The following is a 12,756-nucleotide window of genomic DNA, read 5'->3' on the forward strand; positions in this document are numbered from 1 at the left end:
CTGTCGCCTTTGACAGACCAGAGGTGGAGCTTCTGCCTCAATTTCTTTACACAGCGGGACTACAACGAGGAGCATTTATTACACAGAGCAAATAAAGCAACAATAAACCTGGATGAATGCAGACACGTAGAGAATGCGTCCCTCAGCGATGTCCTCTTGCGTGAAGGAGTGAATGTACTCGAGGACGGGCGACGCCGTGCCGTCTGAGCTGTTTGTCAGTTTGACCACATGACCCAGACGAGGAGGATGCTTAATGGTGAACACCATTTCTGTGGGCAGAATATCAGCTTGATCCACCTAAAAGGAGAAGCTTTGTGATTAATTTATCACCATGCCCCCCCCCCCCCCCACACACACACAATAATGACCTTGCAGAAGTAATCCTGCTGCACAGATTCTAAAAGCTGCAGGAAGATGCTTTGAAATCTAAAGCCGTTTTGTGGCTTCTACTCGACGGCGTCCTCACGCCACCAATGAAACAGAGACACGTCTCGCAGCTGACAGGATTCACAGATGGTTGCGCAACTGTTCCAGTGACATTTGGTGGAATCATATAAAACTTTTCAAAACAGTTTTCATTCAGAATTGGCAGCGACGCCCCCTGCGCACATTTCCCTCCAGCACAAGGACGGCATTGTAAGCCAAAGGCAATAAACAAGATTGCTGCACGCAAACTACCAAAATAGGGCACTGCGTGATCAAAACCCTAATGGCGTGAGTATAACATTACAACAGTACGAACACAGAGTGGACAATAAACCTAAAACTAGACATTAGTGATATCTGAAAGTCACGTCCTGGATTTACAAGCGGGCATATTTATGGCCATCCCCTGTCGAGAAGATTTAATAAACGCTGGAGCCTGAGTGTTTAGCAGTCAGGCTTGCTTCTGATAATATTTCAGATCACACGATTTTCCATTTTAATATTAGGGACAAGCTAAAAGTCCAACTAATGTGCTGCCTCTCGTAAAGTCTCGCCGTTCCATCGAGGCTTTATGAAATGTATTTTTTAGTAGGATGCATACCGGACGTGTCGGGTGAATGCTGTGGCATTAAAACGGGTCTGCTATGGCGAGAAGTTTGCAAAAGAATGAATACTTTATATGCAGAGTTGTCGCTGCTTATTTGATGAATGCACACACACATGCATATAGAGAATGTGTTATGAATGGACCGACAATTCAAACCTCATTAATTACCTTCAGCATGAAGTGCAGGCAGGCTCATCTTATAAACTACAGCGGGGATTGGGGTAGCTCCTCGGGGGGGGGGGGGTACTTACTGCTCTGTTTTCCAAACTTAATAGACTGTAATTTAGTATATAAACCAGATTAAAAACAGTCATATTCAGAAGGTTACAAAACAGGACCGGGTGACTTGTGGAATGTCTATTTCGTATCGACAAAGGAACTCTTTGTTACACAATCAATGCAATAAAAAAAGAAAAACGTGTTAAATGCTGCTGAAACAAATTTACATTTAAGTGCACTTTAAAAGTGAATTAAGTTAAAGAGTAGATTTGTAACCTGTAGCTCCAGATCACATTAAAGTCTACGTAGTAAACCTGAAGTAACATTACCTTCAGACTTTCCTGGCTGATGACGGTGTGCTCTCCCTCGTAGGAAATGATGACCTCATTGGTTATCACCTCAGGCTCAGACAGGTAGCCCTGCTTGAATATTTTTATCCTGAATGTGCCCTCTTCTGACTGTCCTCTGGCTTGGAGGGTGAAGGCGAAGGAGTCCTTGGACCTCAGACTCTCGTAGTTATGCTCATAGGACACAACGCCTTTTTTCAAGTCCGCCTGGGTGAACACCGAAGCCTCTATCCCGCTGACAATAATCCTGCCATCGCTGGGGGGCGATGTGACCTGGAACTTGATCTCACCGTCGTCTCTGATGTCCATGTTGGAGTCAGCGCTCAGCAGGGTGGTGTTGAGCGTCTTGGTGCTTCCGTGATCGATGACGATGATTGTGTTGTTTACTATTCGCAGATAGGGCTCCGTTGCCTGGATCTCAAGCAGCGCTGTAGTTTTGTGGAAACCATCCGACACCTGCAGCGAAAAGCGTTCCCGGTCTGCACCGTGATGAACAAAGAGGACGTTCTTATCGCGCAAATCGGCTTGGGTGAAACGGAAAAGGGACTGCGAGGGATTGGACGTTGACACGATGTTGCCCGAGAGGATTCCCTCGCGAGCGAAGACAATTTGAGTGTCGTTGAAACCTGAGTCATCATCCTTAAACTGGATGATGTCGGTTGTTAACAGGCGCTGTCCGTGGCGGACTACGTTGAAGACTTCATCCACAACCCTCACAGGAACGTGGTCATTCTTGGATTGAATGGAAATTCTGAAAACCCTCTCGACTGTGTCCTGATCGTCTGGGCTTTCCTTTGCTTGATCAAATGTGGAAAAGTGGAATTCATCGCTGCTGGTCTCGGAGCCATCGTGTGTGTAAATAAGTCTGTTAAGCTGCAGGTCTTCATTGCTGAAAACTCTTATTGCCCCCTCAAACCTAGGTTGCCCGGGTGGGGAGTCTCTTATCAGTCTGCCATGCACCGGCTGTTGAATGATGCGATATACAAAATGCGTGGAACCTGAAGACTCCATCCAAAGATAGTTTTTATTCAGAGTGTGTTCACCACCCTGTAAGACAACCAGCCTCTTATTGGTCAGAACGGCAGCATCTACACTCGCCAAGATGTTAATGGGGAAGGAGTAGAGAGGGGAATATTGGTCATCAGCAAACACCCTGAACTGGAACTGGTCTGTGCTATCTATAGGTCTCTTTACGAGAACTCTGTAGCTAACAATGCTGTCCATAATGTCCCTTTGTGTGAAGGTATCGTCCTCAGCCAACTCTCTGTCCAACAATCGGAGACTACCGAGTGTCGGAGGCTTGACCAGGACGTATTTGATAGTTTGCGGATCTGAGTTTTTCCCACGTACTTCAGCTTGAAGGTGTGCGTGTCTGAGAATTTCCTCTCTTGACTGCAACTCCAATGCGACCAGGTTGGAAACTTTCACCTGTGCTGGAACGATCTTGATTGAGAAGCTGTCATTCCAGAGTGAGAATTGTCCCATGCGGACATCGAACTGGATCCTCTCGACCACGACATCTTCCTGGTCGCTGGAGTCTGTGCTGACATATCGAAGTTGCCGTTGATCCAGCTCAAATTGATGGAAAGATGTCACCTGCTTGTACGCCCCATCACTATCCAACACCTGCAGTTCTCCGAGTAAGAGAGGTTGCATGATGTTATATGTAATATCTGCATTACGAGGATTAGCGATGACAGCCAGATTTTGAATACCTATGGTTGCGTTGCTTCCTTGAGAAACGAGAAGCCCATTGTTGGTGACAAGAGTGATATGTGGTGATGTGACGGACAACGCAAAAGCAGATGACTGACTTGCTGACCCTCCGTCAGAGACCTCGAAAGAAATTCGACCAGGACTTCCTTCTTTGTGAACAAAATAGATATTCCCATCTTTCATTTCTTTGCAGGTGAACTCTGAGATTCTTCTGCCAGGCTGCTGATTGTTTTCTAAGTAACCAGTTTCCATGGAAGGCTCAGAGGTTACCGTTACTATTAATTCATCACAGCGGGTGTCAGAGTCTCGCATCTGAATGAGGCTGGGAGTGAAAAGAGTCCTCCCATTTTCTGCGATGGGTATTTCCCCTCCATTAAGTTGTGGCACATCGCTGACGGGTAGGATCTCTACTGGGATGACATACTGGCGAGGAGTTCTTAAACATGCTGGAAGGTAGCTGCTGGTGTGAGCAACCACCTGCAGTTGGATTCGATCTACAAGTCTCTCATTTCCATCGTGCATGTACTTAATTTTATTGTTGACAACATCAAGAAGAGTGAACTTTTGTGTGCGCTTTGTGTTTGTGTTGATATCGACCAAACCATACCAGGGATCATCCTGGAGGGTAAAGATGATCTCGGACTGCCGCATTCCTGCGGCGCTGAGGTTGAACGTGGGGTTGAGGTTCCCGATCTGGATAAGATCTTCCCCACCTTCGGGCACAAACAACGGGGTGACATCAAGGAGTTTCTTCACATTTCTGAACATCTCTGGCGTTTCGTCGGTTGGATAGCAATGCTGTTCGTTGAAGTTCATATCCTCATATGGGAAGTGGACAGGCGGCGAAGTGGTTGTATCGATGTCATAGTAGCTTGAGTAGTCGTAGTCCTCTCCTTCACATTTTACGTGCACGTCTTTGGTCACTAAAGCGTCCTGCAGGCTTCGATCCTTCTGGTTGACTTTAATTTCTCCTAAGCAGCCAATGAAGGATTCGGCGGTCATTTTCTCTTCTACCTGTTTTAAGGAGCCGCTGTCACGGAAGACATCCTTCATTTTCCCATGGATACCTCCTAAATATAAGTTTCCAACCAAGTCCAACTTTTGTGAGGCGTCAAGAGGAAGGGAGGAAGACTGGCTGTCTACAATGATGTCAAAAGTCTCGTAACTGACCTGAACCTTAACTCTATGCCACTGATCATCGTCCAGCTGAACCTGAGTGTTGTCTAGTATCTCCATGCCTTCGCCGAGGTCCAGCATCCCTTTTAGGTAGCCCTCAACAACACCTATAGCAATGAAATCAGACTCTCGGCCAGGGTGGAAAACGAGTAAAGCATCCTCAATGGTGGTTTTCATTAAGAACTCTATGACCCTCGGAGAACCACTGGCCCCGCTCCAGGTTGGGAATGACACAAAGGAATCAGGAGTGCTGAAACTAGTTGCCTCCCCATCACCGGCCTCAAACTCAGTACTGCAGGATTCCTTCGTGTCTTGGCATTGCTTAAATGCTGTGCTCAGAATATCAAACTGATGTGACTCAAATTTGACGTCGGTCATGCAGCCACGGAAAGGGGGGATGGCACTGCTGAGGTAGGGAGTGTCCAGATCTCCTGTTCCTCCGAGCCAAATGCCCTGGTCAATGTTAAGCTGTTCCCCATCAGGAACAGGAACATAAGTCGGAAAGAGCTCATCAATTATCATCGTGAATTTGCCATTTTGCAGAGAGAGTGAGATTTTGTGGTCCAGAAGGTTGTTCAGTTGTACTCCCTGGGATGAAGACAGCGTCACCTCACCAGCCCCCATGTTCATCCGGGCCTATGGGAAGCAAAATGAAACACTTACAATATGCTAATAAATGGTTATTGTGACATATGTGGTATTTAAAATATAGTTTAGTCAATACTGAATTACATCCATGTCATGTTCATCATAACGAGAATAAAGTTAATACCTTCAGTCGCTTGGAGGAACAGATAGATGACAGGTAAGGTAATTATGTGTATATTACATACAACATGTATATTATAGATATATATGTATATATTCACATATGAATTGCAGAGACCTTTCCCAGGGAAATTTATGCAACAATCTCTGTGATACCACACATGATACAAACACTGCTGCTTTTTTTTTGGAAACTGTCACGCAATTAATTGTATTAGATGTAAAATGTCATGGTTTTTCATTCCAGTGAGAAAACCAGAAAAGACAGCAGAATTTGTTTTTGCTTGTTTTCAGAGTGGCACCTATGAAATGTGTTCATGTATTCATGTCATCTGAAAGCTGAGATCTTGTCCAAACAGCATTTAAAGCAACAGCCTTCAAAGCCCATTCTAAGTGTCGTTTGTGGGGAATATAATAGAGGATGAATCAATAGGTTGTTATCCAGCTGAAATAATAACACGACTGTCATTTTTTTAAATGCGTAAAACAGGTCCTCTGCTCGTTCACCAAAACAACATCTCTGCATCGGGAAGTAAGCGCACAATAACAAAATGGTTTGCTTTGACATTTTGGACAATTTATACACATATTTATCGCGTGTTTTGTTTCTCCTCCTTATATCTGCAGTTAATGTCACAGGAAAAATATTGCACTCTCAGGTTGTTTTTGCACCAAAGACAATTGTTGTCTTAAATCACCCAAAGTGTGAATTCAATGAATATATATTAGCATGCAGTTTGATATTCTAATAACCGTCTTTGGGTTACTCTGGGTATCACCGATGTCTCTGAAGGTTAGTGTGACTTTAAGTGCTGAAGTTTAAGTATTGCTGAAATTGCAGAATGCAGTAATAAATAAAGTAAACTGAAGGTAACTGTATCACAATCTAAGAGATCGCAAATGTATTTTTTAGCGACTGACCAGGCTTCGCTATGTTTGCCTGTCTTGCAGTGCAAAAACACACGCCACCCTCCTGACTTTGTTAACTACGCACCTGCACTTTTCCATTCTGGAGCTCAATGAATAGATAATCCTCCATCCCTGCAGCCAGTAACAGCAGCCCGCTTCGCCGACTCGTCTTGATCTGCAGCGACAGGTGGAAGGTGGAGACATCCTGGTAGGCTTGTAAAGTGCAGAAGCTGTCCCCAAAGTAGGATTCTGGAAAAGAGAAAGATGGTCAGTGATTGGTGCGTCACCGTACAGAAACAGTTTCCTTCACTGTGCCATTTAAATGAGGCCAAAAAAATGCTTTTATATTGTTTGTCATTTTGGCAAATATTACACAAAAAATATAAAAAAGAAAACAGTAATTTAAAAGCACATTGCGACAACACAAAAGACGCCTGCATGCGTTGCTCATCCACAACCGACTGGATGCAAACTCTGAATTCTAATGTAGAAGTTTGCAGACTTAGATGTGCATTTCTGAGTCTGACATTACGTTGCAGGGTGTGGATTTCTATATTATCAGGTGTCCTCCAGCTGCCTCCGCTGAAGAGCAGCTCCTTTGGCCTCAAAGGGATTCTCTCCCCGAGACATCAGTCGTTACCCCATGGAGGTTTTCCGAGCAGATAGAGTCACGGAGTGTAGGATTTCCCAGGCTAGAGCTGTCTCGTTGGCAGTGATATGCAAATTCAGGCACCTGCCTCGCAGTGTGCTCTCAGGGCTCTTGACAAAATGTAAACCACCGAGGAAGTCAATTACCTCCCATCGCACATGCTCTGAAATGAAACTGGACCACCTCCAAAGACACCCTTTTACATGAGCATGGGTTTCCCACAGTCTTAGTAAGGAGATAGAGGCATGGGGTTTTTTGATGACAGGTCAAGAGATAGAAACTCGTTGGAAGTCTTCTGACAACACAAAGCTCAAGCTTTGGATTGCTTTGGATGAAGGAATGTCCCTCTCTGCTTCAATATTCAAAGTTAGAGCATTCCTATGAGGTCATGAATACCAAAATATTCCATCAGAATGAACAGCAGCATCCAGAGGCTAAGCAGGAAGTAGGCTCGATGCCAGGAGACAAACGTCTCATAACATAACTTCTCATGCACGAGTAGGTCAAGAAATAGAGGCGAAAGCACGACAATAAACATTCACACTCATGGCTATAAATGGAAATGGTATTTTCGATGGCATGAACGGTGTCCATGTGAAAGTGTGTGCATGTCTAAAAAGGGCAGCGTGTTGCTGCCCTTTTGTGTTGCATCGACATTAATACAATATGCCGAGTTAGGGAAGCTACTTTGAGAGCACTGCCTTGAAAGTCACCAATGAGTGAAAACGAACGACGACAAGCTAATTTAAGGGGTAAATCTAGTAGCGAGTTCACAATACCACTGAGGAAAAGTGGAAGAAACGCCAATCTGCAATGCAAATGTGGTGCAAAGTAATTAGAATATGTATATGTATATATATATATATATATATATATATATATGTCTGATAAGAAAACAGCAACAATCACACACACTTAGCTGTACTTCAATACTCAATACTGTTTGGGAGTATTCATTACTCCCAAACAGAGATGCTAATCAATCCTTAAAATCTTTAAGGGCAAGTGAATAATAACAACAAAACTACTAATCAAGAATGAAACTAATGAGATGGAGCTGAACCTGCAAATAGAATTTATAGAACTGATTTGAATATTTTTATTGCATCGTTCATTTCAAGCTGTACCTTCTGTGAGGCTATTTTTGCTCGCGCCTTACGGCGACAATGAGAAGCTCTCCTGACAGAGTTCAGAGAGTTTGTGGTAAGACTAAGGTATTCCAGTTGAAGGAGCTAATTACACACAAGCCTTCAGGCTGACACTGAAAAATTAGGGGAGAAAATGCTTTTCTTACCGGCAATTGCATTAACAAAAAAAATCGCAATGAGCTCCATGCTTCTTAAACCTGGGCTTTTGTTGGATTGTTCGTTGAGCATGGGGATAAAAAGCTGAAGGAGAGAGCGATGCCAAGACAATTCTGCCTGGGGATTTTCTGGTTCAAATTTGCTGCAGTTGCCTTCAGGAAAAAAATATTTTCTAATGATACACACAATAGCTTCGCTCTCTGCAGTGTACCTGGACCTGGAATTCATTGGTTCCCCAGCTAAGCTGTGTAAAGCCCAGGCAGATAACAGGCTTCATGTAGAAAAAAGCACATTTTCAATATGCTATCTCTATAAAAGCCCTGATCTGTGACTCTTGTTCATATCTGTGCCCTTGCTTCTATCTACCAGGTTTGCAAGAAGGGATGGAATAAAATCTCAATGTGCATCGTTTCCCGTTTCCTCCTGCAGCGTGACATCTAGCAGGGACTGAGGACCATTGATAATGGGAGCTTGCCAAGGTGATATTTGCTGACAGACCATCATTATCTGTAACGGATCGCCCCTGTTCCTTATGAGTGCAAGCTGGAGCTATGGATCCTCTTCCATACTTGGTGTCAAGGTCGCTTTCACACAAGGCTCTTTGGTCCGCTTTATATGGACCACAGTTCATTTCCTTGGATAATCCACTTCGTTTGGGCAGGCGTGAAAGCTCATCCGAACTCTTGTGCAGAACAAGCAAACTCTGGCCTGCTTAAAAACGTGGGTCTTGGTTCGCTTGCAAGTGAACCCTGGTTTGGTTCGTATGCAGCGTAAAAGCTCACCGGACCAAACTCTCTGTGCATTTGAAACACACAGAGAAACACATGGGAGGGATTTCCCCTCCTCCTTTGTATCGCCCTTTCAACCACGTGATGCTGCTCAGAAAGTTTGGTGTGTTTTAAAATCACGGTGTGAAAGTAGAACCGAAACAAGTGATAAATGCAACACTGTCGAGACTTTCACCCCCCCCCCCCCTCCAAACCGGGCCCGCTTGGTCAGGTGTGAAGACGACCTTAAGTGAACAATCCTTGTAGCAGCCACGCCCCTCTACACACTACCTTATTGTCCATCAAGCAGGAGCCTGGTCTCATGCCAATGCAGATGGCTATAATTTGATGACTGACTGCCCTTGTATTCATAATGCTTCAAGGAAACGGAGTCTTCCTCTCTCTCTTTCACAGTCGACTGAAAGAAGGACTGAATGAAGCAACCCGTTGTCTTTCGATCCCTTTCCCCCTCCTCTTCCTCTTCACCATCCCTTTTTGGTCTCAATCTATAGCAACAAATGTCCAAAAGCCATGAGGAAGAAAGGCACACCGACCACAAGAGAAGGAAGGCTGCTGACATTCCCACAGATTTGCTTCTTGTGACTTTGTGTGTGCTGATGAATCACCGTCAGATTTTGAAGGCGTAACAGAGAGAGAGAGACGAGTCTTGGGCCTTCGGGAGTCCGATTGCATTGGTCGCCAAAACGTCACAGTGAAGTTTAAATTCTTGCCTAAGCATCCAATCAGTATTGAAGCAACTGAAGCATACAACGTAGCATATAATGCTGTTATTCTGCAAACATGGCGGTCATTATGATGATGAATATATTTATTAGATAGAATGTTAGAGCAGTACAAGTACAGTCACACAGTACCATGTATTACAGTACAAGTACAGTCAAACATCCTGTCTAAGAGGAACGTTTCAAAAAAGCCCTTGCGGTCTTGTTTCCGTTGAAAGTCCTTCATACATCTTATATTCTTTGAAATGATATGGTATGCTTGTTTAAAAGGTTCTGGGATAACCAGTGTGTGTTTGTCTGCAATGATTTATGCCATGGGATACAAACAAACCACCTACTGGAGCAAGTCATGGTTAGTTAACGGTTAGCTCGAGTATAAATAATGGTTTATCTGGGCTGTCCCTTCCACAACAGACCATAAAGGCCTCTGGATATAATTATGTGAACAATAGGGTGATATTAACCATGGACTGAATAGAGCGCATTTGGAACTAAGTGCATTCACCATATGGCAGCACAGCCATTTGGGTAATGACCATTTACATCCCTCACAAAGGTCAGCGGCGGTGGTGTAAACATTCATTTTTTAATCATCAGAAGATGGATCAGTAGTCTCTGCACATCAGAAGTCTGCTCTGCTTGGATAAATCCACTGTTGTGAAATTTGACAGAAGCCATAAGGTAACATTTTTAATGTATTTATTTTTCTAAACATGATGATTTGAAAAGTGTTTTTACTTTTCAAATATTTAGTATTTATCTAGTTGATAGCTGACCACATTCGGCTGGTAATCTGTAGTTTAGCGCGTCAGTCGAACATTCATTGATAATCATTGGAGTATTTGGTGATGAGTTATCTCACTCAGGATCAAGCCAGCGTTCCAGAGTCTCTTTAAAAGCCTCGTTCACAGGACCTTGCGTTGGTGAACGTCGCCTCCATCTGTGGCTTTGAACATCGGAGTCTGTCGGTGCGTTGGTCTGCATGATGTCGTTGTCTGCTATCGGTTAACCTCTTTGCCTATGGAATGTTAAAACCAGGTGGATTGTAACCATTCCATCACTTTCTCAGTCTTTTGTTTGCCCTTTGAACCATGTTTGGAATGTGTTGCCGGCACGAGAAGAAGAATGTATTTAAAAAACAAAAACTTTATCGTGTGACCTTGACGTGATCGCTGTGTCCCCCCCCCCATACTACGGCCTCCAGGGTACCCGTTATCTGTCTCTCATCATGTCTCTGTTGGAGAACACGCTTCATGTAACCACGCCGATCTCTTACACGCCTCTTTTCTTGCTGGACCTACGGACACCGAATAATCGGAAAGATAATTTCTCAGCTAATATTCTCACCACACTAAGCTGCTCATTTAAATGCAGCAGCTTCACAAGCCCGACTCTCGATAGAACGGCGTGGAAAATACTGCCAACTCCAGCACTGTTAAACAGTAAAGAGCTGAGCCACAACTCTACATACCTTGACAGCACCGATTTATAAGGGCCTCCGCATTCCCCAGCGACTTTTCAGAAGTCACCAGGGACACGTTTTTACAGGTTTTATAGAGCCATTTCTCAGACCAGACCATGTCAGCAAACAAATAATAATTTTAGTCCCCTTTCAAATCCCCATCTGCTTCCCTCTGACACCCTCATAAGCTATTCAAGAGTAAGGAGGTACAATACATGGAGGAAAAGAAAAATGGAGCCACAGCGGGAATCCTCCTCTTGAACAATAATTAAAACTTGTAAGGCCCGCTCTGTAAAACTCACACTTACACAACAGACAAGGGGTGGCAGGAGCGAGGAGAAATTATGACTTTTTTTTTTTTTTTGCTGTGAAAGGAGAATAGCTGTGTAATGTAATTTTAGTTTAGGAAAATGGACTTGTGAGGAAAAGGGAGGGGAGAGCATGGAAAGGATGTGAAAGACCCAGTGTTGTCTGGGATTGTGATGTTAATGCAGGAAGGGATCTGAAAGGCTTTGAAAAAAAATGAATAGGGAACTCCTGCTTTCTAAAGAGTACCACTGACTGTAAAAAAAATAATCTGCTACCTCTTCCCGTCCTCCTCCTCTGGGTGGAGATGAGACTGACAATAGGAAATCGGGAGGTGGCCAAAGGTTACAGAGGAGCGGTTCCATCACGCAGCATCCAATCACATCACTGGAATTCGATGTTTTGTAGAGACGATGAAATCTTCTGTGCAGTCTGGGGCTCTGTTGCAGAGCTGCCAGTGGAAACGTTTCCCCTCCGACGTTGGCTGGGTTTTAGTTTCACGTTAACTTTCCTCTACTTGAGGCGACAGCAAACAAAGAGATATTGTGCTGCTTCAGAAGCACACAATGGGACAGTTTCATGGACTTGGGCTGCAAGGTAAACATCGTTCCCAAAACGGCAGCCAAAGCAGCAGCGTGACGAACGTTGGCTGGCCACGCTCGACAAAAAGACGTGTTTGGCGGGGCTGACCTCGGACGATGATCTCACCCGCCTAACAACGTGGTAGGACAAACACGGCGCAGCGCTCTGCTGAAGTTTATGACTGGCTATTACAAAGCATGCCTCTGTTGGTTCGGCGGAGCGGCGGCAGCCATGGACCGCTGCGGTCCTGGAGGGTGGGACATGTTAAAATAATATCTGTGACACCAGACGGATCCCCCCCCCCCTCCCTCACCCAAAAGGTTTCACTCTATAGGCTTACCCTCCTCACCCAACTGACCTCTTCTAAACGAACACACGCACTTTCTTTGGCTGGAGACTCGGCAGAGTCCTGAAGCAAAGTCCAAACAAGTAATTGTTTATGCATATAGCTGTGACTTTCCCTGTTTCCCCTCAGCTGGAATGAGGCTGTTTATGGACTGAACTGGTGGACGTTTTAACACACTGGCAACGAATTTCTGTGCGTAAAACCTCTCCACGTGAATGTTGAGTAGAACAGCGTGTTAAGGGCCCGAGGTCAGGAAGGAAAACCTGAAAAGCAAAGGAAATCGCATATCGACGATCAAACATAAAACCTTTTACAACCACGTTTCTCATCTAACAGACCAGAAAGTGTGTGGCGCACCCTCACACTTGTCTTCTCGCTACGAATGTAAAGGTCATAAAGGGGTGTGTCTGCAGTTTTATTCTACACCAG

The 12,756-nt window shown here is 44.5% G+C and overlaps 1 protein-coding gene across 1 annotated transcript in view; it reads right to left on the reverse strand.

Annotated features, from left to right (window-relative positions):
- The window catches only part of cspg4 (chondroitin sulfate proteoglycan 4), a 49,760-nt gene that overhangs the window by 13,158 nt on the left and 23,846 nt on the right, over positions 1–12,756 (reverse strand). Inside the window, exons 2-4 of the mRNA XM_068739788.1 lie at positions 6,254–6,417; positions 1,582–5,127; positions 109–297 (exon numbers count right to left, since the gene is read on the reverse strand). Coding sequence (XP_068595889.1) covers positions 109–297; positions 1,582–5,127; positions 6,254–6,417 — 3,899 coding nt within the window. The remainder of the gene's footprint in view (positions 1–108; positions 298–1,581; positions 5,128–6,253; positions 6,418–12,756) is intronic.

This window comes from Brachionichthys hirsutus, chromosome 5 (assembly GCF_040956055.1).
Source record: "Brachionichthys hirsutus isolate HB-005 chromosome 5, CSIRO-AGI_Bhir_v1, whole genome shotgun sequence".
In the NCBI taxonomy this organism is placed as follows: Eukaryota; Metazoa; Chordata; class Actinopteri; order Lophiiformes; family Brachionichthyidae; genus Brachionichthys; species Brachionichthys hirsutus.